Source organism: Eucalyptus grandis, chromosome 7, assembly GCF_016545825.1.
Source record: "Eucalyptus grandis isolate ANBG69807.140 chromosome 7, ASM1654582v1, whole genome shotgun sequence".
In the NCBI taxonomy this organism is placed as follows: Eukaryota; Viridiplantae; Streptophyta; class Magnoliopsida; order Myrtales; family Myrtaceae; genus Eucalyptus; species Eucalyptus grandis.
In genome coordinates, this window is record NC_052618.1 from 40,086,704 (window position 1) to 40,109,138 (window position 22,435).

At 41.7% G+C, this 22,435-nt stretch overlaps 4 protein-coding genes and 1 pseudogene across 6 annotated transcripts; 4 read left to right on the forward strand and 1 right to left on the reverse strand.

Moving 5' to 3' along the window:
• The first annotated feature begins 2,837 nt into the window (after positions 1-2,837).
• Positions 2,838-4,572, forward strand: LOC104415923 (expansin-A20). Its single transcript, XM_010027351.3, has 3 exons — positions 2,838-3,418; positions 3,502-3,820; positions 3,947-4,572. The coding sequence occupies exons 1-3, from the start codon at positions 3,190-3,192 to the stop codon at positions 4,248-4,250; spliced, it is 852 nt and encodes a 283-aa protein (XP_010025653.1). The 5' UTR covers positions 2,838-3,189; the 3' UTR covers positions 4,251-4,572.
• A 386-nt stretch (positions 4,573-4,958) lies between these two features.
• Positions 4,959-7,239, reverse strand: LOC104415924 (protein THYLAKOID ASSEMBLY 8, chloroplastic). The gene is made up of 2 exons (XM_010027352.3): positions 6,854-7,239; positions 4,959-5,572 (listed from the first exon to the last, which is right to left on the reverse strand). Exons 1-2 carry the CDS (start codon positions 7,193-7,195, stop codon positions 5,174-5,176), a joined length of 741 nt encoding a protein of 246 aa, XP_010025654.2. The 5' UTR covers positions 7,196-7,239; the 3' UTR covers positions 4,959-5,173.
• Positions 7,240-8,925: 1,686 nt separating this feature from the next.
• On the forward strand, positions 8,926-11,189 carry LOC120295726 (annotated as a pseudogene).
• Positions 11,190-12,753: 1,564 nt separating this feature from the next.
• LOC104415926 (EG45-like domain containing protein) lies at positions 12,754-15,607 on the forward strand. 3 transcript variants are annotated; one of them, XM_018861601.2, is made up of 4 exons: positions 12,754-13,715; positions 14,350-14,534; positions 14,622-14,910; positions 15,057-15,607. In XM_018861601.2, the coding sequence occupies exons 2-4, from the start codon at positions 14,354-14,356 to the stop codon at positions 15,061-15,063; spliced, it is 477 nt and encodes a 158-aa protein (XP_018717146.2). In that variant the 5' UTR covers positions 12,754-13,715; positions 14,350-14,353; the 3' UTR covers positions 15,064-15,607. The 3 variants fall into 3 exon arrangements, with proteins under 3 accessions (XP_018717146.2, XP_018717147.2, XP_039173118.1); XM_018861602.2 differs by having other exon boundaries at positions 12,754-13,680; XM_039317184.1 differs by having other exon boundaries at positions 12,754-14,534.
• A 1,104-nt stretch (positions 15,608-16,711) lies between these two features.
• On the forward strand, positions 16,712-21,142 carry LOC120295728 (glutamate--tRNA ligase, chloroplastic/mitochondrial-like). The gene is made up of 13 exons (XM_039317185.1): positions 16,712-17,061; positions 17,189-17,307; positions 17,600-17,721; positions 18,182-18,364; positions 18,608-18,726; positions 18,852-18,905; positions 19,013-19,106; positions 19,234-19,336; positions 19,458-19,521; positions 19,693-19,807; positions 20,101-20,201; positions 20,448-20,604; positions 20,715-21,142. Exons 1-13 carry the CDS (start codon positions 16,802-16,804, stop codon positions 20,943-20,945), a joined length of 1,722 nt encoding a protein of 573 aa, XP_039173119.1. The 5' UTR covers positions 16,712-16,801; the 3' UTR covers positions 20,946-21,142.
• Positions 21,143-22,435: the final 1,293 nt, after the last annotated feature.

Below are 22,435 nucleotides of genomic sequence, written 5' to 3' on the forward strand. Positions count from 1 at the left end.
TTAGTTACTGATCACGAACACTTATAATAGAGTTCACTCTTAAATCTCAGACTTTTATTTGAAATTTTCTTAATTAACTATTGGCAATCGAATTGGAGGGAGCAGCATCAATTGTAGAATTGATTATTTTTCTCTTTTCTCTTATTTTATTTCTATTTCTTGATGTATAGGGGTATGCCCATGAACCGAGTTGATCTCTATAGCAAGTGGCACGCTCTGGAGGAGGGCGAGTTCGTTTATGTGTACAGAGAAGGGACGCTGGATCAAGCAACGCACAAGCTCTACTCCGATTCCGAGAGCTCCAGAAGCAAAGACAGCAGCAGAGAGGGGGTCTACGACCTCAACGTCCTTGCCGTTCGCAGCAAGGGCGGCGAGTCCGAAGTCGGCCAGGTCGTGCCCTTGGAAAACATCATTGTATCGCCCGACGAGTCCGGCCCCTTCTGAACCATGTTGCCCGGGGTTCTTTTTACCCGTTCATGTACAACTTATCCCTTCTTGTGTAATAACATCATCAATAAGAAAACCTTCTTTTTGAACTCGGCGTAAGTTGGCACGAACTCATGGCTGGCGACTTTAAATCGATTTTGTGCCATTGTTGTCGACACATATTACCAGTTTAGGGGTGGAAATATCATGGGGCACGTTTTTTTCATCTCATTCTTTAGTAGGGGTGATTGGTTTCCAGTTTAATTTAGTCCCACCCAAGAATTAGGAACTAGAGCAGAACAATCAATTTCTAGTTTCTGGATAGGGGACAGGACCAACCAATCTGGGGATCGGACCAGATTGGACCGACCGGTCTAGTTTGGTCCCTGGTGGTCCAATGGGAGATGAAAATGAAATCAAAATGCAACCCCTCGCACATATTCCTATCTAAATATTGAGAATCCAAACTACTCTTTTTCAAGATAAGTTCATGAATTTGACCACATCATAAACGCATCATAGTAATTGGTTGGTGTTGTACTCCTTTTGAGAGTTTATAGATTGTTCATAATGGTTAATTTTATGAGCGGTTCACCGAACACAGAGGACAAAGATAGACCACAAAGTAGCTCTAAGTGGCACATGAGAAGGGAAAAAAAGAAATTTGTGTGAGAAAAAAAAAAGCATTAGTTTAGTCCCAGTCATATCGCTCTAGTTCCCCATTGGAACAGGGGATCGGACTCAAAATCACTTATTGTAATTTTATGAAATTGAGAATTGGACTAACACTCTTGTGAATTGTCTAAAACCAATCGATCTAGTCCAGTCTGGCGGTTCTTAGTTTGGTCAGTTCATATTGCTCAACTCTATTCTTTAGTGTTGAAATCCTTTGCCACTCGCTGGTTCTATCTAGCATAACGTTAAAACTTCACATTTATTAATCATAATTCTACTCAAACAATGAAGACTAAGTTCAAATGTAGGGTCCACTCTTATTAATTCTAACCTTTATTTTTTTCTTCTTTTTTTTACGTTGGTTTTTCAACTTTACTAAAAAACAAAAAACATCGCTACAGACAACTTTTTTCACTCTAGCACCCGCTTCTTTCACCCATCATATATCAATACTTCCTACATTTTGTTTTCTTCGGAACTAATTTTCTATTGTCCACTTACACGAGAGTTTAAGCTTGATTGAAATCCGTGCAAACATTAAACATGCATCTGAGTGAAAAAAAAAAAAAAAAAGTTTTATTTGCCCATTGTTCACTTTATTTTCCCTCGTTCTTTTCCAGCAAAAAAAATTATGAGAGTTTACGGAAATATTGAATATCAAGATTGCTATATACATTACACACAAAGTCTTTTCCACTATTGTTCCATGTAATCAAGGCGAAGATAGTGTCCCATGTGATAACATTTAGGGAGATTTTCCTTTTGAGTTTGCCTGATAAAGTTTAGAATTTTCAATCAACTTAACCTTGTCCTATTGATCATTATTTTTTAAATTTCTTTGAAAAAACATTTAGTTATGCAATGAAAAATAAATAAAAATTGGATCCCCTGAATGAATTGATAGTGGAGCCGTTAAAATATGCGAATTATCATTTAATGACACGTATTGAACTCAATTAAACCAAATGCATTCATTAAAATTAGAAGATGATTCTTTTCACTCTTACTTGTTCTTAAGGTGTTTTTAGAATAATGGTCTTGCTAGCATAGGATAAAAATAAATAAATATACTAGTCAGGGACACAATAACTACATGTCTATCTATATAATAAACTACTTTATTTTTGGAAAAGAGGGACACTGATTTCGTTTCAAACTCAAAAAGAGAGAGGAAGAAACCCCAAAAGAAAAAGGAAAAAAGGTTAGCAATAAGCTTAAATCAAGAGTGGGCCCCACACTTGACCTTAATCTCCACGCTGTTATTATTGAATGATCTTAAGTTTCAACAACATTATAACTGAGACCGACAATGGACAAGGTAATCAGTTCAAAATGGCAGGGGATGTCCGAAGTAAAAAATGGGGTGAAAAAACGCAAGCTCCTTAACAAGATAAAGGTAAATCGAGAGACATGATGGAAAAACACACCGAGCCATTCAGTTCAAAACGACCCGGATGGAGATCCTAGGGGCGTGGCTCGGCGGCGAGACTCGACTAGGGTTGCTACGAAGGCAGTAGGATGGCCTAGAATCAGCTGCACTAGCCTGCTCTCAACTCAGGAATTGCGATATTATCATTATTACAGAAGTGAAGAACGCGAATGGCATTTAACTCTCGTTCACCTCCCGCGCATGATTGCAGTGTCCAAGGGCCAGGGCCCCCTCTCTTCCCGCCGAATCATTATTTGGCGCTTCTTCTTCAATCAGCCGTACTTTATTGACAATGGAGGAGCCTCTCTCTCTTTCTCCCTCCCTCTCCCTGGTTTCTCTTCTCAAAAGAAGAGCCCGAACAGGGAGCCCGCATTCCTGCAGCAAAGCGTGGAAAATACCCTTTGGCTCTTTTGGACGAACGGGGGGTTCTAGGGCCTTTCCCACCTTTTCCCTCCCTTCCTGTGTCTGCCACCAACGTAAAGCCTCGAACCCTTCTCTTCCATTCCTCGGTTTACACCCAAAGTTTCGGCAAAGCGCTCTTTGGAATGTCCCACGGCGTGAACTGAGGTAGCTATTTGTTACTTTTCGTCAAAAGGGTTCAAGGAGCTATCGGTCATTTTGGCCTCCTTCCCTTTTCCCTCACTCTCCAGACCACTAGCATGTCCAAATCCCCATGGCAATGCGAAGAAAAGGTGAGGAATCCTAAGAGAAGTACGAAGCCGAACTTCCTAGGAAGCATTGATCCTCAAATGGGTGTTCTTCGGTCCGCGTTTCTCTGTTTGATGCTCGTGCAAAGCTGCGAGCTTGTCGCCTCCTCTGACTCTGGTGGCGAATGGAAGACTGCTACCGCGACATACTCTGTAGAGACGGATGGATCTTTGATAACGGGTACTGGTAGTCCCTCTTGTCTTCCTTGCGCTAGTTCCCCTGTTTTCAGGCATTTGCTCAACCTCTGTTTCCGGTGCTAGCAGAAGGGGCTTGTGGTTATGGGGACCTTCACAGGGCCACCTATGGCAAGTACAGTGCCGGCTTGAGCTCGATGCTGTTCAACAGAGGGAGTACCTGCGGGGCTTGCTTCGAGCTCCGGTGCGTCGACCACATTTTGTGGTGCCTCCCTGGTAGCCCGTCGGTGATCCTCACCGCCACCGACTTCTGCCCTCCGAACTACGGGCTCGCGGCAGATTACGGCGGATGGTGCAACTTCCCGCAGGAGCACTTCGAGATGTCGGAGGCAGCCTTCGCCGAGATTGCGGTGCGAAGGGCTGATGTGGTGCCTATCCAGTACAGGAGGTATGGTGAAAGCAACCCACGCAAATGCAGCTACTTTTTTTTTGGTCGTAAAATGCAGCTACTTTAACGGATGTATTTGTGAGACTTGATTCCTAACATCTTTCGACTCTGTGTAAACATCTGCAGGGTGAACTGTCTGAGAAGCGGTGGTCTGAGATTCACATTGAGCGGAAACTCTCACTTCTTTCAGGTCTTGGTGACGAATGTAGGCCTAGATGGGGAGGTGATTGCCATGAAAATGAAGGGATCGAAAACAGGGTGGATACCGATGGCAAGAAACTGGGGCCAAAGTTGGCAATCCAACGTCGACCTTAGAGGACAGCCTCTCTCTTTCGAGGTGACCACCAGCGACAGAAGAACCCTCACATCTTACAATGTGGCTCCGCCGAGCTGGCAGTTCGGTCAGACATTTGAAGGGAAACAGTTCTAACATGGAAAACCATGAAGAACAGGAACTGTATACTGCAAGCTTCTCCCAAGCTTCAGGGCAACGCATTCATAGTAGAAGCAGAATTCTATCATGTCTTCTCTGTACCATGAACATAGTAGCGACGAAAAGAGAGTAGCAAAGTTGCCTAAGACAGTTGAAAAGACTATGAATGCAAGGCCCTAGTTTTGTCTCATTGTATTGTGTTAATGATCGAAAGGTAGAGGCATGCCTTCATTGCTAAGCAATGCATTTACATTGGGCAATTGGAGTATGTGTATTTCCATCATACCTTCCTAATGTTATAAGGAGTATCTATTGCTAAGTGACGCCATTGGCTTGCCCAAGCTCATTTGAAATCCCTGAACCCAAATACTTTTGAGAGCAAAAAGGCTAGAACTTAAACATTTAAGCCACAGATTGATGCTTTACGATATTTTGCTTAGAAGAAGTAGCGATGTACAGGGCAAGCTCAAAGGCATTGTGCATTTTTGTAAGTGTCAATCTGTACAGGAGAACTTGTTTAGATCTCACTGATGCTATCATGCAAAACGAACAATCAATTCGGGGAATGAGGAACTCAAAAGACTCCCCTCGTCAAAAAGGCTAATCCTAATCAAGGAAGACCTTGATTGCTTGATTACAAAGCATACCAGAAACAAGTAATCGAATTTCCAGATGACCAAGTTAAGAAAATGGAGAAAAAAAATATAGTGCAAATATCAGTCATTTTCTACGAAAAATCAAATATATTGGTATATTACGTTGAACTGCCATTAAGTTTCTAGAATGTACAACACATGAGAGATATGTACCACTCGACTTCCTTTTCATCTTTTCGACAAAACCCTTAGTTTCAGTCGAAACTGAAGATGAAGGCACAGCAGACATGGCCTTTTCAACTCTTTCTACAGTGATAAGTATGATCAAGATTGGCGTATCATCTCTTCAGTCTCCTGCAAAAACTCCAGATCCCCATAATACTTTTGAGCCTCCTCTCTTAGCTTAGCTGATGCAACCTGTTCACCCATTGATTCAAGACCATTTATAAGAATCCTAAAGGAGGACCTATCTGGTTCACATCCTATTTCTTTCATGAAATAATAGCAGTCTGTTGCCAATTCAACGAGACTAAAACTTATGAAGGTTCTCAAGACACTATTGAACCCCTCAAGATGAGGCTCAATATTATCTTCTGTTCTCAGATACAGGTAAAGAAGTTTAACATCCTCAAACAATCCATTGCCAGCAAAGACTGAAAACATTTCAGCATACAACAGTACTTGAGCCTTATACCAGTACTCCTTCCGAATATCTTCAAAAACCTGGAGGAATGAGTCAAAGCAATTAAAAGACGTTAGCTGAGAGTAATACTGACAATCCAAAAATTATGGAGTGGAAAATGAATAATACTCCAGTACTTAAATCACATGAATTAGAATAGGTATACAAATTATCGACATATAGCATCCAAGACAATGGGAAAGCACAAAAGATAAGTTGTCCTGTCCTTTTGAGCAACCACAACAACAAGAAAACCTTTCCTTGTTACGAGAGACAGGGATGAGGCTCCTCTTGTGTCATCAATCTCATTTAATACTCTGTCCATGTAATCAGGACTCCCTTGTTAAGTTTACACCCAAATGGTCTCAAGCACCCCACCCTCCTTTGACCAATGCCCCAATCATAAAGTCACACTTCCTCATGCGCCAAACCTAGACAAGAGCACGTCTCCCCAACCAAACTCAGGCCTGACCGCACAAAAAAAATAAAAAACTGGCCATTGGGATTGCATCACTGTGCCAGATAAAGTGCAGTTATTGTCTTCTATGTCTAGCACGGAGGCAGGTACTTCTAGTTTACCATTCTTTTTGCTAACCCAAAACTCTCATATGGCATACAGCAGCAGTAGTCATTACTGAGGATGGATCCTCAGTGGCGCAGCGACTGTGAGAAGAGGCAGCAGATTCCAATGCACCAACTCTACTTCTTATATTCCTAGTCTACTTATTAACTCGCTCTCTTCGGACTCATAAATCAAAAACAAATTTCATTGTCGGAAGCTAACTACATATACTCAGAGAGGCAATGCAAAAGAGGAAATCTTGGATATATGAGCAATTGCAAGAATATGTCTCCAACTATTGATCAGTCCATTAGAGAGGCCATATTTTCAAATTAAGCTTCCACAATATTGGAACAATAACTTTAAGACAGGCAACATGAGACAATTTGTTTCTTGAAAAACAATCAGATACAATCACACGACCAGACACCCCAAGATTCCCGCTTGACTGCTCGTTAAGGTATGAATCTGCTACGAAGGGACTCACTCATGTACAGAAAGTGTTTCAAAACCTCAAAGCATGCTTACACCTAAATGCAAACCAGTAAAAGACAACTCTTTTTCTTCATCGGTTATCTTTGGCGGCGCATCGCAATTGCATTTTCCTCCAAAGAGGCCTACCGTCAATCCAACTCACAAACAGGAAACGAACGAAATCAAAGCCGCAAGCGAGGAGCGTGACATAGAGGTCAACTGCCAATTCAATTTACGAGACCGGCTGCAAGAACCCATTAACGAAGAAAGCAATAGGAACAAACACCTTGAGGGCCAGGTCGCACCGGCTCTGCCGGAGCAGCTCGCGGAGCACCTCGACCATGTCGCGCTTCAGGAGGCGCCCGAAGGTGGAGCGGCGGGCCAGCTCGAGCGACCGCGGGCCCTTGCCGCTCGCCCGCTTCAGCGCCTGCACGGCCTGGATGGCCTCGATGCTGAGGCTCCTCCCCCGCTGGAGCGGCTTCCGGTTCTTGCTCCGGTCCCTCATCGAAACCCTCATGGCCTTCGGCGGCGGCGGCGGCTGCGGAGGCCGCGGACGGTGGCCCGGCCGGGAGAGGGGAAGAACGGACGGGAGAGAGCGGAGCGGAGTCGGAGTCTGCACGGCGTTCATCGTCGGACGGAAACGCACGTGAAAGGAGGGAACGGCGAGATGTTTTTATCAAATATCCCGGGCTAAGATGAATTTTAGGCTTGGTTTTTTTGGACAATATTTTTGAAAAACGACCGTATTTTATAAAAAGGAAATGAATGGAAAATTGATAAAAATATTTTAAATGACTGTAAAAATATCTTTTATTAAATAATTATCTAAAGCAATCATTTTTATAAATTATTTTTTAAATCATTAATTTTCTGCGTAACAAACGAGGTTTTATATAATATTTTCTATGTAAAGTTCATGTTCATCTCATTTGATTAGATAATTATAATTTTAAAAAAAAATTGACCAGCTGAAAAAAATCAATGAGAGGAGATGAGGCTTGTGGCAAAAAAGAGCACACAAACTATGCATTTAAAATTCTTTTTTTTTTTCAATTTATTGACTTTTGTCTCTAAGTACATATCAGATAATTAATTAGAAAACTGTCAATTTTTATACTCCATTTATTTTGCTGATAAGAAATGATTTGAAAAATATTTTCTAAAAATTAATCATTCATATTCTTAGAAATAATAAGTTAATTGAAAATATTTTTATTATAAACAACCATTATATTTAAATATTTTTATAAATAATGAAAATATTTTTTTGTTCATTTTTATAAGTGATACGATGGAGCATTTATAGGAAAGATGTTTTTCAAATAATTGATTTTCTATAAAAAGATCACACTCTAAGTTTGTCTAAAAATTTTCATGCATTGATTATTCTTGTAAAGTATGTGATGAGTATATTGAAAATTGATAGTTTCATTGTGATATGTTCTCTAAGTATTTTAGAAACACTCATGTTTAAAACTTTTTTTCTTTGGCGGAAAGGATGTTTCATGGACCAATGTTAATGAAGAAATCCTTTTACACTCATAATTGAAAACCATCTTCTAGGTCGCTTTTCAAAATGTTTACTATATTCCATAAAGTTGATCATTGTCTGCTTTAAAACATGAAAGAAAATAGATGTCGATAGTGAAATGACCTTGAGCTCTTGAAAAAATGTAAAAAATCTAGCACTCACATCAATTTCGATTGTATTACAATAGAAAAGAATAAATTTGATCATCACGTGGATCATTTGAAATGATAATATCCAATTGACATGATTTTTCTATTTTTTCATTATTATTATTATTATTTTTTGGGTATGAGATATGATGATCCTAGTTTTAGATTAAGTATTTCGACCTTTCTTTTTATATGATCTCTGCATAAATGATGTATTTTTACTAGCATGCTCAATTAACCATAGATTGTTAGTATGTAATAAATTGTAATTTTAGAAAGGTAATATCAAAATAGTGTGAGTCATATCTACATTTTATTTATTAACAATGGATAAGTGCATTGTAAAAAGTCCTCAATTTTATCATAAAAACGTAATTGAATTTTAAATTTTTTTAAATGTACAATTAAGAACTAAAACTTATCAAATTGGTTCAACAAATCATTTCATTAATCATACTTTTTGAAAATTTTAAGATTCATTATATTTTTGAAGAAATTTAAAATATAATTGTACATTCATAACAAGTTTTATAAGTTCAAATTTTATAAATTTTATACCTGCATATACGCAAAAACGACAGTGCGTTCGTACGTCCGCATCCCCCAGCCAGCAACCATCCAAAAAACGCGAAGCGTACAAGCGACCCCGGAATCTCTCGTTATCTTCTCCTCCTTCTTCACTTCGACTCCGCTCTTCAAAACGTCCACCGCCGGGGCTTTTTGCGAAGCGCGAGCAGAGGTTAAAAAGGAGTAAAAATGGCGACTTTCGTCGGTTCGCCTTGCTGGGCCAGGCTCAGGTCGATCGGCGAGATCACCCTCGCCCATCCTCCGATGCTGCGCCACTCCTCGCCTCTCCGCCTGAGGTCAATCGCCGTCCCTCTTCCCCGGAGATGCTTCGCCGTCGCCGCCTCCGCGGCCTCCGACGGCCCGGTCCGCGTCCGGTTCGCTCCTTCCCCGACCGGCAACCTCCACGTCGGCGGCGCCAGGACCGCGCTTTTCAATTACCTGTTCGCTAGGTAGTTTGTTCCTCTCGCTTCTCTCTCTCTTTCGCGCGTGTATGCGTCGTGGTGGTTTTTGGCGGCCTCTTGTGCGAATTGGGTGGTTGAGGTTGTTTTCGTTCTTTCGTGTTTGTTGGAGCTGATTCAGGTCGAAAGGCGGGAAATTTGTGCTTAGAATCGAGGATACCGACTTGGAGAGGTCGACCAAGGAGTCCGAGGAGGCAGTGTTGCAGGATCTGTCTTGGCTTGGGCTTGATTGGGATGAAGGTTTTCTCTTTTTTCCCTTGCTTCTTTCAAGTGTTTTACATCTAATTTTTATCATAACAGGGGGAAGTTTTCGTGTTCCTTTTGCTATTAACTGTGAATTGTTAGTCCCAATTCCAAATCCTTTGTTTGGAATTGTCTGTATGGACATGGTTTTGGTTGATTTTGTTGCTTGTTTCGCTTGTGGCTCTTTGAAGTGTGTTGCAGGCTTTTCGCCTTTTCGATGATTAATGTTGATGTTATGTTTTGTGGACTTTCTTGATTACTTTATCCATGATAATATCTTCGGTAAAATCTTCTAGGCCCCGGCAATGGTGGAGATTACGGACCGTACTGGCAATCTGAAAGGAATTCCCTTTACAAGGAGCACACTCAGAGGCTTTTAGAATCTGGTCATGTCTACCGCTGCTTTTGTTCGAATGAGGTAATCTCTTCTAGCTTTTGATCTCTGAACTTCATTAGTTCAATGCTTGCAAGAAGCTCTGTGCTTGCCAAGAAGATCGTAGTGAAATTTCAATAAGAGAGGATAATCCAGTTGGTCGATTTTGAAAGTGAGGAATATTGGTCTCTGATTCATATATGCAAGCATGACAGTGAGCTCAAATGCGGCTGCTTGTCATGTCCCTTCTTTGCGAGGCATGGTTTAAACAATACGTACATGAAATTTCAATTGTTGTCAGCTTGAATTGCCTTATTTACTTATGGTTTAAGCAATAGGTACTATCTGGCTGGATGTGTTGGTCAGTCAATATTACTCTGAATTAGTTTCACATCTTACAATTCATCTAGAGATAATCCCATTGTATTTAACAATCAGAATCGTTTGTCATGTTTCTGTCGAACTTTAGCTCGAAATACTTAAGGCTATTAGATTATTGCTCCAGGAGCTTGAGAAAATGAAGGAGATTGCGAAACTAAAGCAACTGCCTCCAGTTTATACTGGACGATGGGCTACTGCAACCGAAGAAGAAGTGCAAGAAGAGTTGGCAAAGGGAACCCCTTTCACATATCGATTTCGTGTGCCAAAGGAGGGAAGTCTGAAAATAAGTGATCTTATTCGAGGAGAAGTAAGTAATGTTTCCATTCAAGTCCTCCTGCATTCTAACATTTTGATATTTTTATTGAACAAAAGTTGTCTGTCAAGAAAATCGCTTTCATTAATCTCTTGAAAACACAGCTAATGAATTCCAGAAAATCGCTTGACTTGAAATAGTTAGTTTGATCACAATAACTCTTATGATTGATGAAATGTACCTGTCCCTTTTTGTCCAATGGTATCTGCTGCTGACCTTATTGATAGTTTTGTGAAGGTTAGTTGGAACTTGGACACACTTGGAGATTTTCGTAATTATGCGGAGCAATGGGCAGCCAGTTTACAATTTCTGTGTCACTGTCGATGATGCAACTATGGCTATTTCACATGTTATAAGGTACTTAATAGTCGTTAGTCACATGAGTAGTTGGGGTATTTGCAAGTTGATTTCTTTTCCCCAAGTCATCTATAGTTTTGGGCTCTTTGTCATACTTCACCTCATTCTCCTGGCATGTGTGCATCAGAGCGGAAGAGCATCTGCCACCCTATCGAATTGAGACCCACCAGTTTTGACCAGAGAGCGAGGTATGTTTGAAACTTTGTAATTTGTTTCTTCTGCGTCCATATCCACTCGATAAGATGAGAAATCAAGGATCTTACATTAGCATCTTAGCACGAAGCATGACTCATGTGGAATCGGCAACCGGCGATCGGCGTCCGGTGACCGGCGGCGGGCGGCTGAAGTTCGAAGTCCGAAGTTCGGCGTCCGGTGACCGGCAGCGGGTGGCCGAAGTCTGAAATCCGACGTTTGGCGTCCGACGCCAAGTCCAGTGGATCTGGTGGCGGGTGGCCAAAGTTCGAGTCCGACGACGGCAACCGGCCCAACGTCCGCATTCGACGCGTCGATGTCCGACATCCGGAGTCCGGCAACAGGAGGTTGATGGCGAGTGGCCAGTTGCCGGAGTCCGGCAGCGCGCAGCCGACATCCGGCGGCCGATGGCGAGTGGCAGACGGTCACCAACGAACATTCGGTGATTGGTGGTGAGCCTTCGACATCTAATGATTGGCGATGAGCGAATGGCGACGGGTAGCCGAAGTGTGGTGGCTGGCGGTCGCGGCGGGCGTTCGGCATCCCATGAGCGGCAAGTGGGCGACCGGCGGTGACGAGAGTAACGATGAGAAAAATTTTGATTTTTCATTTTTATTTCAGAAAAAAAAATTAAAAATTTTAACCTTTGATTTGTGTGTTAAATCTATTTTTGGAATATAAATTTTTCAAAAATAGAAAAATGAAATACGAATTTCTGTTTCAAATTTTTTTCCTCAAATCTGTTTCGGGAAAAAAAAAAATAGAGAAATAAAGAAACAAAAATTTTGACACGCCCTTAATATCGAACCATGCGCGGATCGATACAAGGATCAACCCAATCAAAGGTGGGCCAATGCCTGACAGGGCTATAATTGGGACTACCTGTCCAGGAGGATCCTACTGAGCTAGTGGTTATAAAGTCGTTATGTCTCGATCGAGAAAATATTGGCTGTAGCTCTTATTTCACCGTGTGATATTTGTCCATTCATCGCGCGGCCCCCACCGTGCAGAGCCGTTTGACACGCCCTCTCTCCTCTTCTCTCTCTTCCCTTTGTTCTTTCCATCATTTCTTTTTCTTCCCTCTGTTCGCGGTTTCCTCCGTCTCACTCTCTTTTGCCTACCTCACGGGACAACAACAGAGTTCGTCCATCACCACATATGGGTATCAGAACTATTGATTTCTCGTTGACGACAAGACCCAATGTCGGTGGCGGCGACGTCGTCTTCCTCCTCCACGAAACCGGAGTCCATTCTCTTGTACATTTTTCTCCTTTCCTCCAAATCGAGACCCCCATCTTCCTCACCAACCTCAACTCCCATATCCATCCCTCTCCCTCCTCCAAAGATTGTTCCCTAATAGAATAAATGTAATAGAAGTCCTAAAACTTGTTACGAATATGCAATTAAGTTATAAAATTAGCAAAAATGCAATTAATTTTTAAAATTTGTTAAATTGGTTCAATTGAATTATAAAGTTAACACCGTTAGACTTATTAACGGAAAATGCTGACGCTGACGTGGACGTGGCATTTTAAATGATTTTTTTATTTTCCACACGTGGCTTTTTAAAGTTATTATATTTATTCAAAATTAGATTTAAAAACTAAAAAGAAAGCTAAAATTTATTTAAAAAAGGGTGATGGGAAGAGCTGCCATTTTTTTTTTAAAAACTGTTTTTGAAAAAATAAATTTTAGTTTTTAAATATATTTTAAAAAATGAGTAAAAACTAATTTTAAAAAGCCACATGAAAATTAAAGAATAATTTAAAATGCCACAAGTTTGGATTCAAACCGAAGAGAGAGACAGGACAGAGGGAAGAAGACGGAGGAGCATGGGGCGGGCGGGAGCATAGACGAGGTCACGTGCCGGAGGCAGGGCTGAGGTTGGAGAAGGAACATGAGGCACGTGGAGGGGAGGAAAAAAAAAAGAGGGGAAACCGCCAGCAGCAGAGGATAGGAGAGAGAGTGGACAGTGGGGCCCATCGGCACTGTGTCCGCCAATGAATGGAAAATATGAATAAAAAGCTGCAGCAGTTCTTGTCTCCTGCATGATTCCTCATTTACGATCCACGTCCTAAGCTTTGTTGCTCCTGGCCGCGTTCCCCCTCCCCTTCCTCTTCCCTCTTCTCTCTCTTCTCTTCCGTGGCAAAGCCGGGGAGCCAAGAAGCGGCGCCGCCCCGCTCGAGAAAGCTTCCCCCGCACCTTCTCCCGCCGAGGTTTTTCCCCCTCCGGTCTCGAATCTTTCTCCTCCCGCTCGTCACCACCTTACGGGCCCTTTCGCCATTTCCCGGAACACCGCGGCCCTCTCGTCCGGCCGCCCGCGCTCGCCGCCCCCCATCCGACGCCGGGTTTCGCCACCCCCGTAGCTGAGCCGCGGGTTCCGTTGACTTTCGAGGTCGACTGCACCGGCGGAACCTGACTGACGAAGCTCGCTACTTCTTTGCGACGGCGCTCGACTGCACCGGCGGCTTTACGTCCCAGGATTCAACGTTGCCGTGTCTCGGCGTTGTGCTGCAGCTCGCCTCTTCGGACCTGGTCCGATCAAATCGGTTTGCATCCCGTTCCGTCTGACTCTGCTTCGGAGGTCATAATGTTCTCTTGTGTCGACCTCGATTTCTTAGTTGTTGATCAATTGCCTTGCGATCTGTTGTGGGATTGCGATATTCCACATGGAAAGGTTCCTAGTCGACGTGTGTCTCCAAAATGAGTTTTTTCATGGCCTGAGTATGCTATTACTGTGGATGGTGTGTTGAATTGGTGTTTTTGAATACGGACTGGGGATGTGTTATGCACAAAATGGGTGTTCTATATTTTGTTTAGAGTGTGAAGTTGTTGCTGGCATGTTCATTGGATATGCATGCGTTGTACTTTGCGTGTGTGGTGAACGAAAGAGGATTCCATGAGCTGCGATTTCGAAGGTCGAAATTGCAAAGTCGTAGCAATGGATTTGTTGATCGCTCTGTCTTAGTAACCTTGTAGCTTAAGTGCTTTGTCTGAGGAACGTAGGTGTAGAGAACATTTGCTCAGTTTGGCTCACGAACCTTTGACATTGAATAGTGGCTTGGTAAAATGTTCCATAATGTTTTGGTAAGATCTCTTGTTTGGGTTGCCGGAATTAACTTGTCCCCTTCATCATCTCTAGCATTGGCATTAGTTAATTTATTCCCCATGGACATATTTCTTTTCTATAGTTACACTGATGGATGTGGTGTTGTCAGTGTCATGGCTTTCAGCAGTTGCTTCATCCTTATGATGCAACATGGCTTAAAAACAGCGACCAGGAGTCTTTTACAATCCCATCGTCTTCTCCAACTCCTCCTTGTGGCCTCCGTGCTCTCGGCAACCGTCCCTGTGGCCCTCGGTGACTCTGGCACGGCTTCGTACTATGGCCCTCCCTATGATCGTAAGTCTCGAACCCCCCCTAATAACAAGAAGAAGAGAAGGAGAAAAGAGCTTTGCCATATAAACCTTTTTCTTGCCATTATTTCAGGGACAGAGTGCTATGGTGAGGGGTCATCCCAGTTCCCGGAGAGCAAGCCGTTCGCGGCCGTGGGCGACGGACTATGGGACCTTGGGGCAGCGTGCGGCAGGGAGTATGAGGTGTCATGCACCAGTGGCTGCAAACCTGGCTCCGGCGCTATCCGGGTCAAAATCGTCGACTCCGCGCTATCGGTTGGCCCCAGGCAGTCCATGACCGGCGCTGATTTGATCCTGTCACAGTTTGCATTCGAAGCCATTGCCAATCCGTCCATGGTTTCGATCAGCGTGGAGTTTAAAAGGTGAGGAATCCATTTCTTCTGCTCCTTTTCATTTAGAATCCCAATTCAATTGAATTTTCCCCGATCTAACGGCGGTGATCAGAGGGACCCCTGACTCCGATAGTAGTACAGATTTTGAAATCGTCTTTTGTGTGTGAAACGTGCAGGGTCTGATTTTTGGTTATGGCACAAGGCTCAAGACAGGGAGGCGAAAGCAAATCGAGTTGTAATAGTGATACATATAAATTTAGACACAGTTTATTCGGAATGCTGGTTGGTCTTGTTGCTCTTTTGTTTTTCAAATGTTTGCTGTTTTCGAATTTAAGAGGATGGACTCAGCCAGTGTGAGGGCTGAGAGGAAAGATCGGAGGTTACATTGGTCGCGGTTGATCTTTGCTAAGATAGATGTTACTCTGTCGCTGGTTTGAAGTTTTGGGAAGAATTATAGCACTGCCCCAAATTTGTACTCATGTGGTATTTTTCTCACTGTTTCTATTCCGTCGGTGGTACCGTTGCAAATTTTACGTGGCAGCTGAGTGGGAGAAAGAATGCAAGCGGTGCTAACATGGAGATCTGCTACTATAGATGTGGACTCCATTGAATTGTTCAGAGCCGGGAAGTTGCTGTGTGTTCTTTGGTGGCTGTGCTCTGCGTTTTCGACTGGTCTAGGACTCTATCTGGACTTAAACTCAATCAATCTGAAACTGCTCTATTTACAGATGGTATTCCTGATGATTGGCAGCAAGAGTCATTGGATTTATTTGCAAAGACTAATGGAACAATGGCATATGCTTGTGATCGCTGTTGGCTGTGCTGGATTTTCTCTGATCATTAGAGTTGGTCTTAATTTCCTCGTCTGAACCGTATACCAACCTTGTTGCTAATGTCCATTTGGTTTTTCTCTATCATAATCATCTAAGTTGGTTGTAATGTCCTCTTTCTTTTGCTTTTCTGAACTATACACCAACTTGGTTGCTCACTACTTGGTTTTTTCTGCTCTAATGATCCAAGTTCTGACTGAAGAGAGGTTTTTAGACCTCGTTTAAATCATGTAATTGGTGATCGTGGTTCTGTTTCTTTTTTCTTCATCTCCCGTCAAATCCCTCCCTTCCAATCAGGACCACAAGAATCATTAAAAGTTTAAGAACCTAAATCCTTTTATCTTTTCGGTTTGTGTGACAAGATAATAGTAAATCAAAACATAGACGGCAGGGGAAAATGACAGCGGTACTACAAGGAATGTAAAATAGATACGCGTTGTTATTATTATTATTATTATTATTATTATTATTATTATTTGGGTCTGAGATATGATGATCCTAGTTTTAGATTAAGTATTTTGATCTTTCTTTTTATATGATCTCTACATAAATTATGTATTTTAACTAGCATGCTTGATTTTCCATGTATTGTTAGTATGTAATAAATTGTAATTTTAGAAAGGTAATATCAAAATAGTATGAGACATATCTACATTTTATTTATAAAAAAAATTCTAAATTTTATTATGAAAGTGTAATTGAGTTTTAGATACTAAAATTGATCAAATTAGTTCAATTAAGTCATTTCTTTTTTAATCGAACAATTAAGTTATTTCATTAATTATAATTTTCGAAAATTTTAAGATTCATTATATTTTTTGAAAACTTTTAGATTTTAATTGTACTTTGTAACAAGTTTTATGGTTTCAAATCTCATAAATTTTATACCTTCGTATACGCAAAAACGACGGTGCGTTCGTACGTCCGCATCCTCCAGCAACCATCCAAAACGCGAAGCGTACAAGCGACTTCGGAATCTCTCGTTATCTTCTTCTTCTTCTTCTTCTTCTTCACTTCGACTCCGCTCTTCAAAAAGTCCACCGCCGGCGGGGCTTTCTGCGAAGCGCGAGCAGAGGTAGAAAGGAGTAAAAATGGCGACTTTCGTCGGTTCGCCTTGCTGGGCCAGGCTCAGGTCGATCGGCGAGATCACCCTCGCCCATCCTCCGATGCTGCGCCACTCCTCGCCTCTCCGCCTGAGGTCAATCGCCGCCCCTCTCCCCCGGAGATGCTTCGCCGTCGCCGCCTCCGCGGCCTCCGACGGCCAGGTCCGCGTCCGGTTCGCCCCTTCCCCGACCGGCAACCTCCACGTCGGCGGCGCCAGGACCGCGCTTTTCAATTACCTGTTCGCTAGGTAGTTTTTTCTCTCGGTTCTCTCTTTTCCGCGCGTGCATGCGTCGTGGTGGTTTTTGGTGGCCTCTTGTGCGAATTGGGTGGTTGAGGTTGTTTTCATTCTTTCGTGTTTCCTGGAGCTGATTCAGGTCGAAAGGCGGGAAATTTGTGCTTAGAATCGAGGATACTGACTTGGAGAGGTCAACCAAGGAGTCCGAGGAGGCAGTGTTGCAGGATCTGTCATGGCTTGGGCTTGATTGGGATGAAGGTTTTCTCTTTTCTTCCTTACTTCTTTCAAGTGTTTTACATCTAGTTTTTATCAAAACAGGGGGAAGTTTTTCGTGTTTCTTTTGCAATTAACTGTGAATTGTTAGTCCCAATTCCAAATCCTTTGTTGGGAATTGTCTGTATGGACATGGTTTTAGTTGATTTTGTTGCTTGTTTTGCTTCTGGCTCTTTGAAGTGTGTTGTGGGCTTTTCGATGTTTAATGTTGATGTTGTGTTTTGCGGACTTTCTTGATTACTTTATCCATGATAATATCTTCGATAAAATCTTCTAGGCCCTGGCATTGGTGGAGATTATGGACCGTACCGGCAATCTGAGAGGAACTCCCTTTACAAGGAGCACGCTCAGAAGCTTTTAGAATCTGGTCATGTCTACCGCTGCTTTTGTTCGAATGAGGTAATCTGTTCTAGCTTTTGATCTCTGAACTTCATTAGTAAATGTATGCAAGAAGCACTGTGTTTGCCGAGAAGATTGTGTTGAAATTTCAATAAGAGAGGATAATCCTGTTGGTTGATTTTGAAAGTGAGGAATATTGGTCTCTGATTCAATATATGCAAGTATGACAGTAACCTCAAATGCGGCTGCTTGTCATGTCCCTTCTTTGTGAGGCATGATTTAAACAATACGTACATGAAATTTCAATTGTTGTCAGCTTGAATTGCCTTATTTACTTATGGTTTAAGCAATAGGTTTTATCTGGCTGGATGTGTTGGTCAGTCAATATTACTCTGAATTAGTTTCACATCTTACAATTCATCTAGAGATAATCCCATTGTATTTAACAATCAGAATCGTTTGTCATGTTTCTGTCGAACTTTAGCTCGAAATACTTAAGGCTATTAGATTATTACTCCAGGAGCTTGAGAAAATGAAGGAGATTGCGAAACTAAAGCAACTGCCTCCAGTTTATACTGGACGATGGGCTACTGCAACTGAAGAAGAAGTGCAAGAAGAGTTGGCAAAGGGAACCCCTTTCACATATCGATTTCGTGTGCCAAAGGAGGGAAGTCTGAAAATAAGTGATCTTATTCGAGGAGAAGTAAGTAATGTTTCCATTCAAGTCCTCCTGCATTCTAACATTTTCATATTCTTATTGAACAAAAGTTGTCTGTCCAGAAAATCGCTTTCATTAATCTCTACAAAACACAGCTAATGAATTCCAGAAAATCGCTTGACTTAAAACAGTTAGTTTGATCACAATAACTCTTATGATTGATGAAATGTACCTGTCCCTTTTTGTCCAATGGTATGTGCTGCTGACCTTATGGATAGTGTTTTGAAGGTTAGTTGGAACTTGGACACACTTGGAGATTTTGTAATTATGCGGAGCAATGGGCAGCCAGTTTACAATTTCTGTGTCACTGTCGATGATGCAACTATGGCTATTTCACATGTTATAAGGTACTTAATATTCGTTAGTCACGTGAGTAGTTGGGGTATTTGCAAGTTGATTTCTTTTCCCCAAGTCATATAGTTTTAGGCTTTGTGTCATGCTTCACCTCATTCTCCTGGCATGTGTGCATCAGAGCGGAAGAGCATCTGCCGAATACTCTGAGGCAAGCGCTTATATATAAGGTAATGTGATTCATGCCTATTATATTTAGTAATGGGTTTTCGTGGTTCTTTATCAGTTCATCAGACATTGGCAGCATAAATTTGTCCTCTTTACTCTCAATACAGGCTCTAGGCTTCCTATGCCTTACTTCGCACATGTTTCCTTGATCCTTGCACCTGATAGAAGTAAACTGTCAAAAAGGCATGGTGCAACTTCCGTGGGCCAGGTATATTTAATTTTAATCAAACACTTTTTCTGTTTTCCGTCTGATTCTGCTTAAGATTTTTGCTTCACTTCTAGTTGAAGTTCCTATCAGGATAAGAAATGTAATCTTCCCTAATTACATGTGACAGTTTAAGGAGATGGGATATCTCCCTCAGGCAATGGTGAACTATCTGGCTCTGTTAGGATGGGGAGATGGAACTGAAAACGAGTTTTTTACCCTTGAGCAACTTGGTTTGTGTTTTTCCTTCAACTTTCACTTATGTCCTTGGTTGTTGAACTATAGATTATTGTCCTGAGGCCCCTTTTTCATTCGGCTAATTTCTTAGCACGGGTACTTTTATGCAATTCTCAGTTGAAAAGTTCACAATTGAGCGAGTCAACAAAAGTGGTGCAATCTTTGATTCTACTAAGCTAAGGTAATAATTACTTTTCAGCTAGCCTCTGCTTTCATCCCTCCCTTTATCAATGACAGCTACCTATAGCATGCAGCTGCAGTGCATGTGGTTTGTGTGCTCCGGCATCTATGCCCCTAGATAGTTGTATTCATGTTTTCTGAGAGAATCTATTTTGACATGTCTGAACTGAAGGTGGATGAATGGTCAGCATTTAAGAGCGATTCCATCAGAGGCATTGACTGGGCTTATTGGTCAGCACTGGAAGAGCACTTGCACTTTGAAAGAATCAGACGGCCCATTTGTTGAGGTGAGTTCATATCTACTGCCATGTCAATTAGTTTCCTAATCAATAACTAGGAGGCTGTCCTATGTCATTGTTGATTTGATATGTTATGCAAAGGAACTGTGCTACATATAGTGTATGGTAGATTACATCCCTTGTTTAGCTATTCCGAAAACAGTTTAGTGTTGCTGATTGCGTTAAAAGGAAGAATTGGCATTCTTCCAGAACTTTTGGCCTGCAATCCATTTTGGTACTAGATTATTTTTTGTTGTGCTATGGTGCATGCTTAAATCTGTGATGTGGCATGGCATCCACAGGAGGCAGTTCAACTTCTCAAAGATGGGATTGACCTGATACCAGACTCAGATAAGGCGTTAACTAACTTGTTGGCATATCCCTTACATGCTACATTGACGAGGTGATGACCTTAATTGGTTGTATCAGATGTTTTTTACTTCCATATATTGGCGTGGTATCTCTTTCCATTGCTGTTGATTTCAAGTTAATCCTGCGCAAGTTCCCCTGCTAACTGCAACAAGGACTGATAGAATATGTACATTAGCTTTTATAAAATGAGAACATGTGAAATGAAATCAAGATATGGATGAAAAGTTGGCTAGGTGTGCTTCCAGATTGGTGATGACAGATATAATCTTATCTTTAGCTCTGAAGGTAAAGTGGTTGTAGAAGATAAGCTTCCTGAAGTCTCAGCGAGCCTCATAGCTGCCTATGACAGTGGTGAGCTCATAGGTGCACTTGAAGAAGGCCATGCAGGGTGGCAGAAGTGGGTGAAGGGCTTCGGCAAATCACTAAAGCGCAAGGTGAGCCTTAATTGGCTTCACCAATATAATTGACAGCGTCATACTTGTTTTGGCTTTTAGTCCTCAGAAGATAAGAAAATTCACACTTTTGACCTTTACTGCCGTTGCAGGGGAAAACACTTTTCATGCCTCTGAGAGTATTGTTAACTGGAAAGCTCCATGGTCCTGATATGGGGGCCAGTGTTCTCTTGCTTTACAAGGCTGGGAAATATGATGTAGTTGCTCCTGAAGCTGGGTTTGTAACATTGGATGAGCGGTTTAACATGCTCAAGCAAATCAACTGGGAATCTGTTAACCAGGATCAGACTCTGTTAGAGCCCACTGCCACCCTATCGAATTGAGACCCGCCAGTTTTGACCAGAGGGTGAGTTATGTTTGAAACTTTGTAATTTGTTTCTTCTGTGTCGTCTACTCGATAAGATGAGAAATGAAGGATCTTATATTAGCGGCTTAGCACGAAGCATGACTCACGTGGAATGTATCTTTTGGTGGTTTAACTAGTGATTTCCAATAAAGCCTCTATGTTTGCTCGCTTCCATTTATTTCTGTATTATAGTAAAGCTAATAGTCTTTAGATGGTTTTTACCTGGGCAATTCGGGGAGACTGGTGGACACTTTTTCCTTGAAATGAGGATCCAATGGTATTTTGGGAAACCTAATATATGAACACTAATCAAATAAGAGAGAAAGAACAAAAGAAACAAGGTTATATAGTAAAGTTGGTTGAAGAAGCGTATATGAATGCGTAGGGAGGACCTGAATCCTCAATTGGCGCAAGACGTTTGTATTTTATTAATGCATGCTCATGGCCAGGGCTATGCAAAAAAATCGGGACTAGCCTGGACCATCTAGAATCGGATCGGAACCATCAGGAACCGGTGATTCTTGAGGGAACCGGTCCGGTTTTTGGTTCCATGAGTGGATCCATCCACCCCGCTCACTCAGACTGGACTAATTATATTAAAATAATATAATATGAAATTACAAATTAACAAACCTAGATCAAATAATTAAAAAAATTAATTAAAGTGGGAAAAAAGTCCAAAGCGCCCCAAATGGAGAGGCGCTGATCTTTAGTCAAACCAAATGGAGAGGTGCTGAAGCTAAAAGGTCTAAAGTGCACCTTGACAAAACGTCGAGCAATTGGTGGGCAAAAAACAAGCATGTGAAGAAGCAGGGCGGCAAGAGGAGGAGAAGAAGAAAAGGTCAGGCGGCGAAGAATCGGCAATTTTGGTCGAAAACCAAAATTATTTCTCGTCAAGATTAAAGCTTTTGAGAAAATAATAATATTATTATTATTGTAAGATCAAGTTCCATGGATCCACTAGGAACCTAGGACCAGGACAAGCGGTCCGATTTTCGGGTGGATCCATACAATTAACGGGTGGATTCTGATTTCAATTTTTTGAACAAGTCCTTAATGAGCGGTTTCCAATTCTAGGTTGGGAACCGCCCGCCGGGACCATGCACATCTCTACTCATGGCATTTGTTAAGGCTTATTATTTGTATTTAGGATGTATAAACATTTCTATTTAGAGGATGCTATTCTTTGCAAATATGTTTATGTTCATTTTGTCTAGGTACTCTAGACAACTAGTGCGCTAGGATACTTTAACAAAACTCTTTTTTGATAAGTCAATTAATTGCTCATTTGTTCTCATGGGATCATGACAAAACCAACATCTGGAACAGCAATGAAATTCCCTTAGAAGATGCGAAATATGATTTCAACTATTGGAAATGCAAGAATTGATTCCTTTCAACTCGAACAAAAAGTATTCAAGTTCGAAACAGTGCTAAACCCAAGTCATTTATGGTATTTTCAAGTTT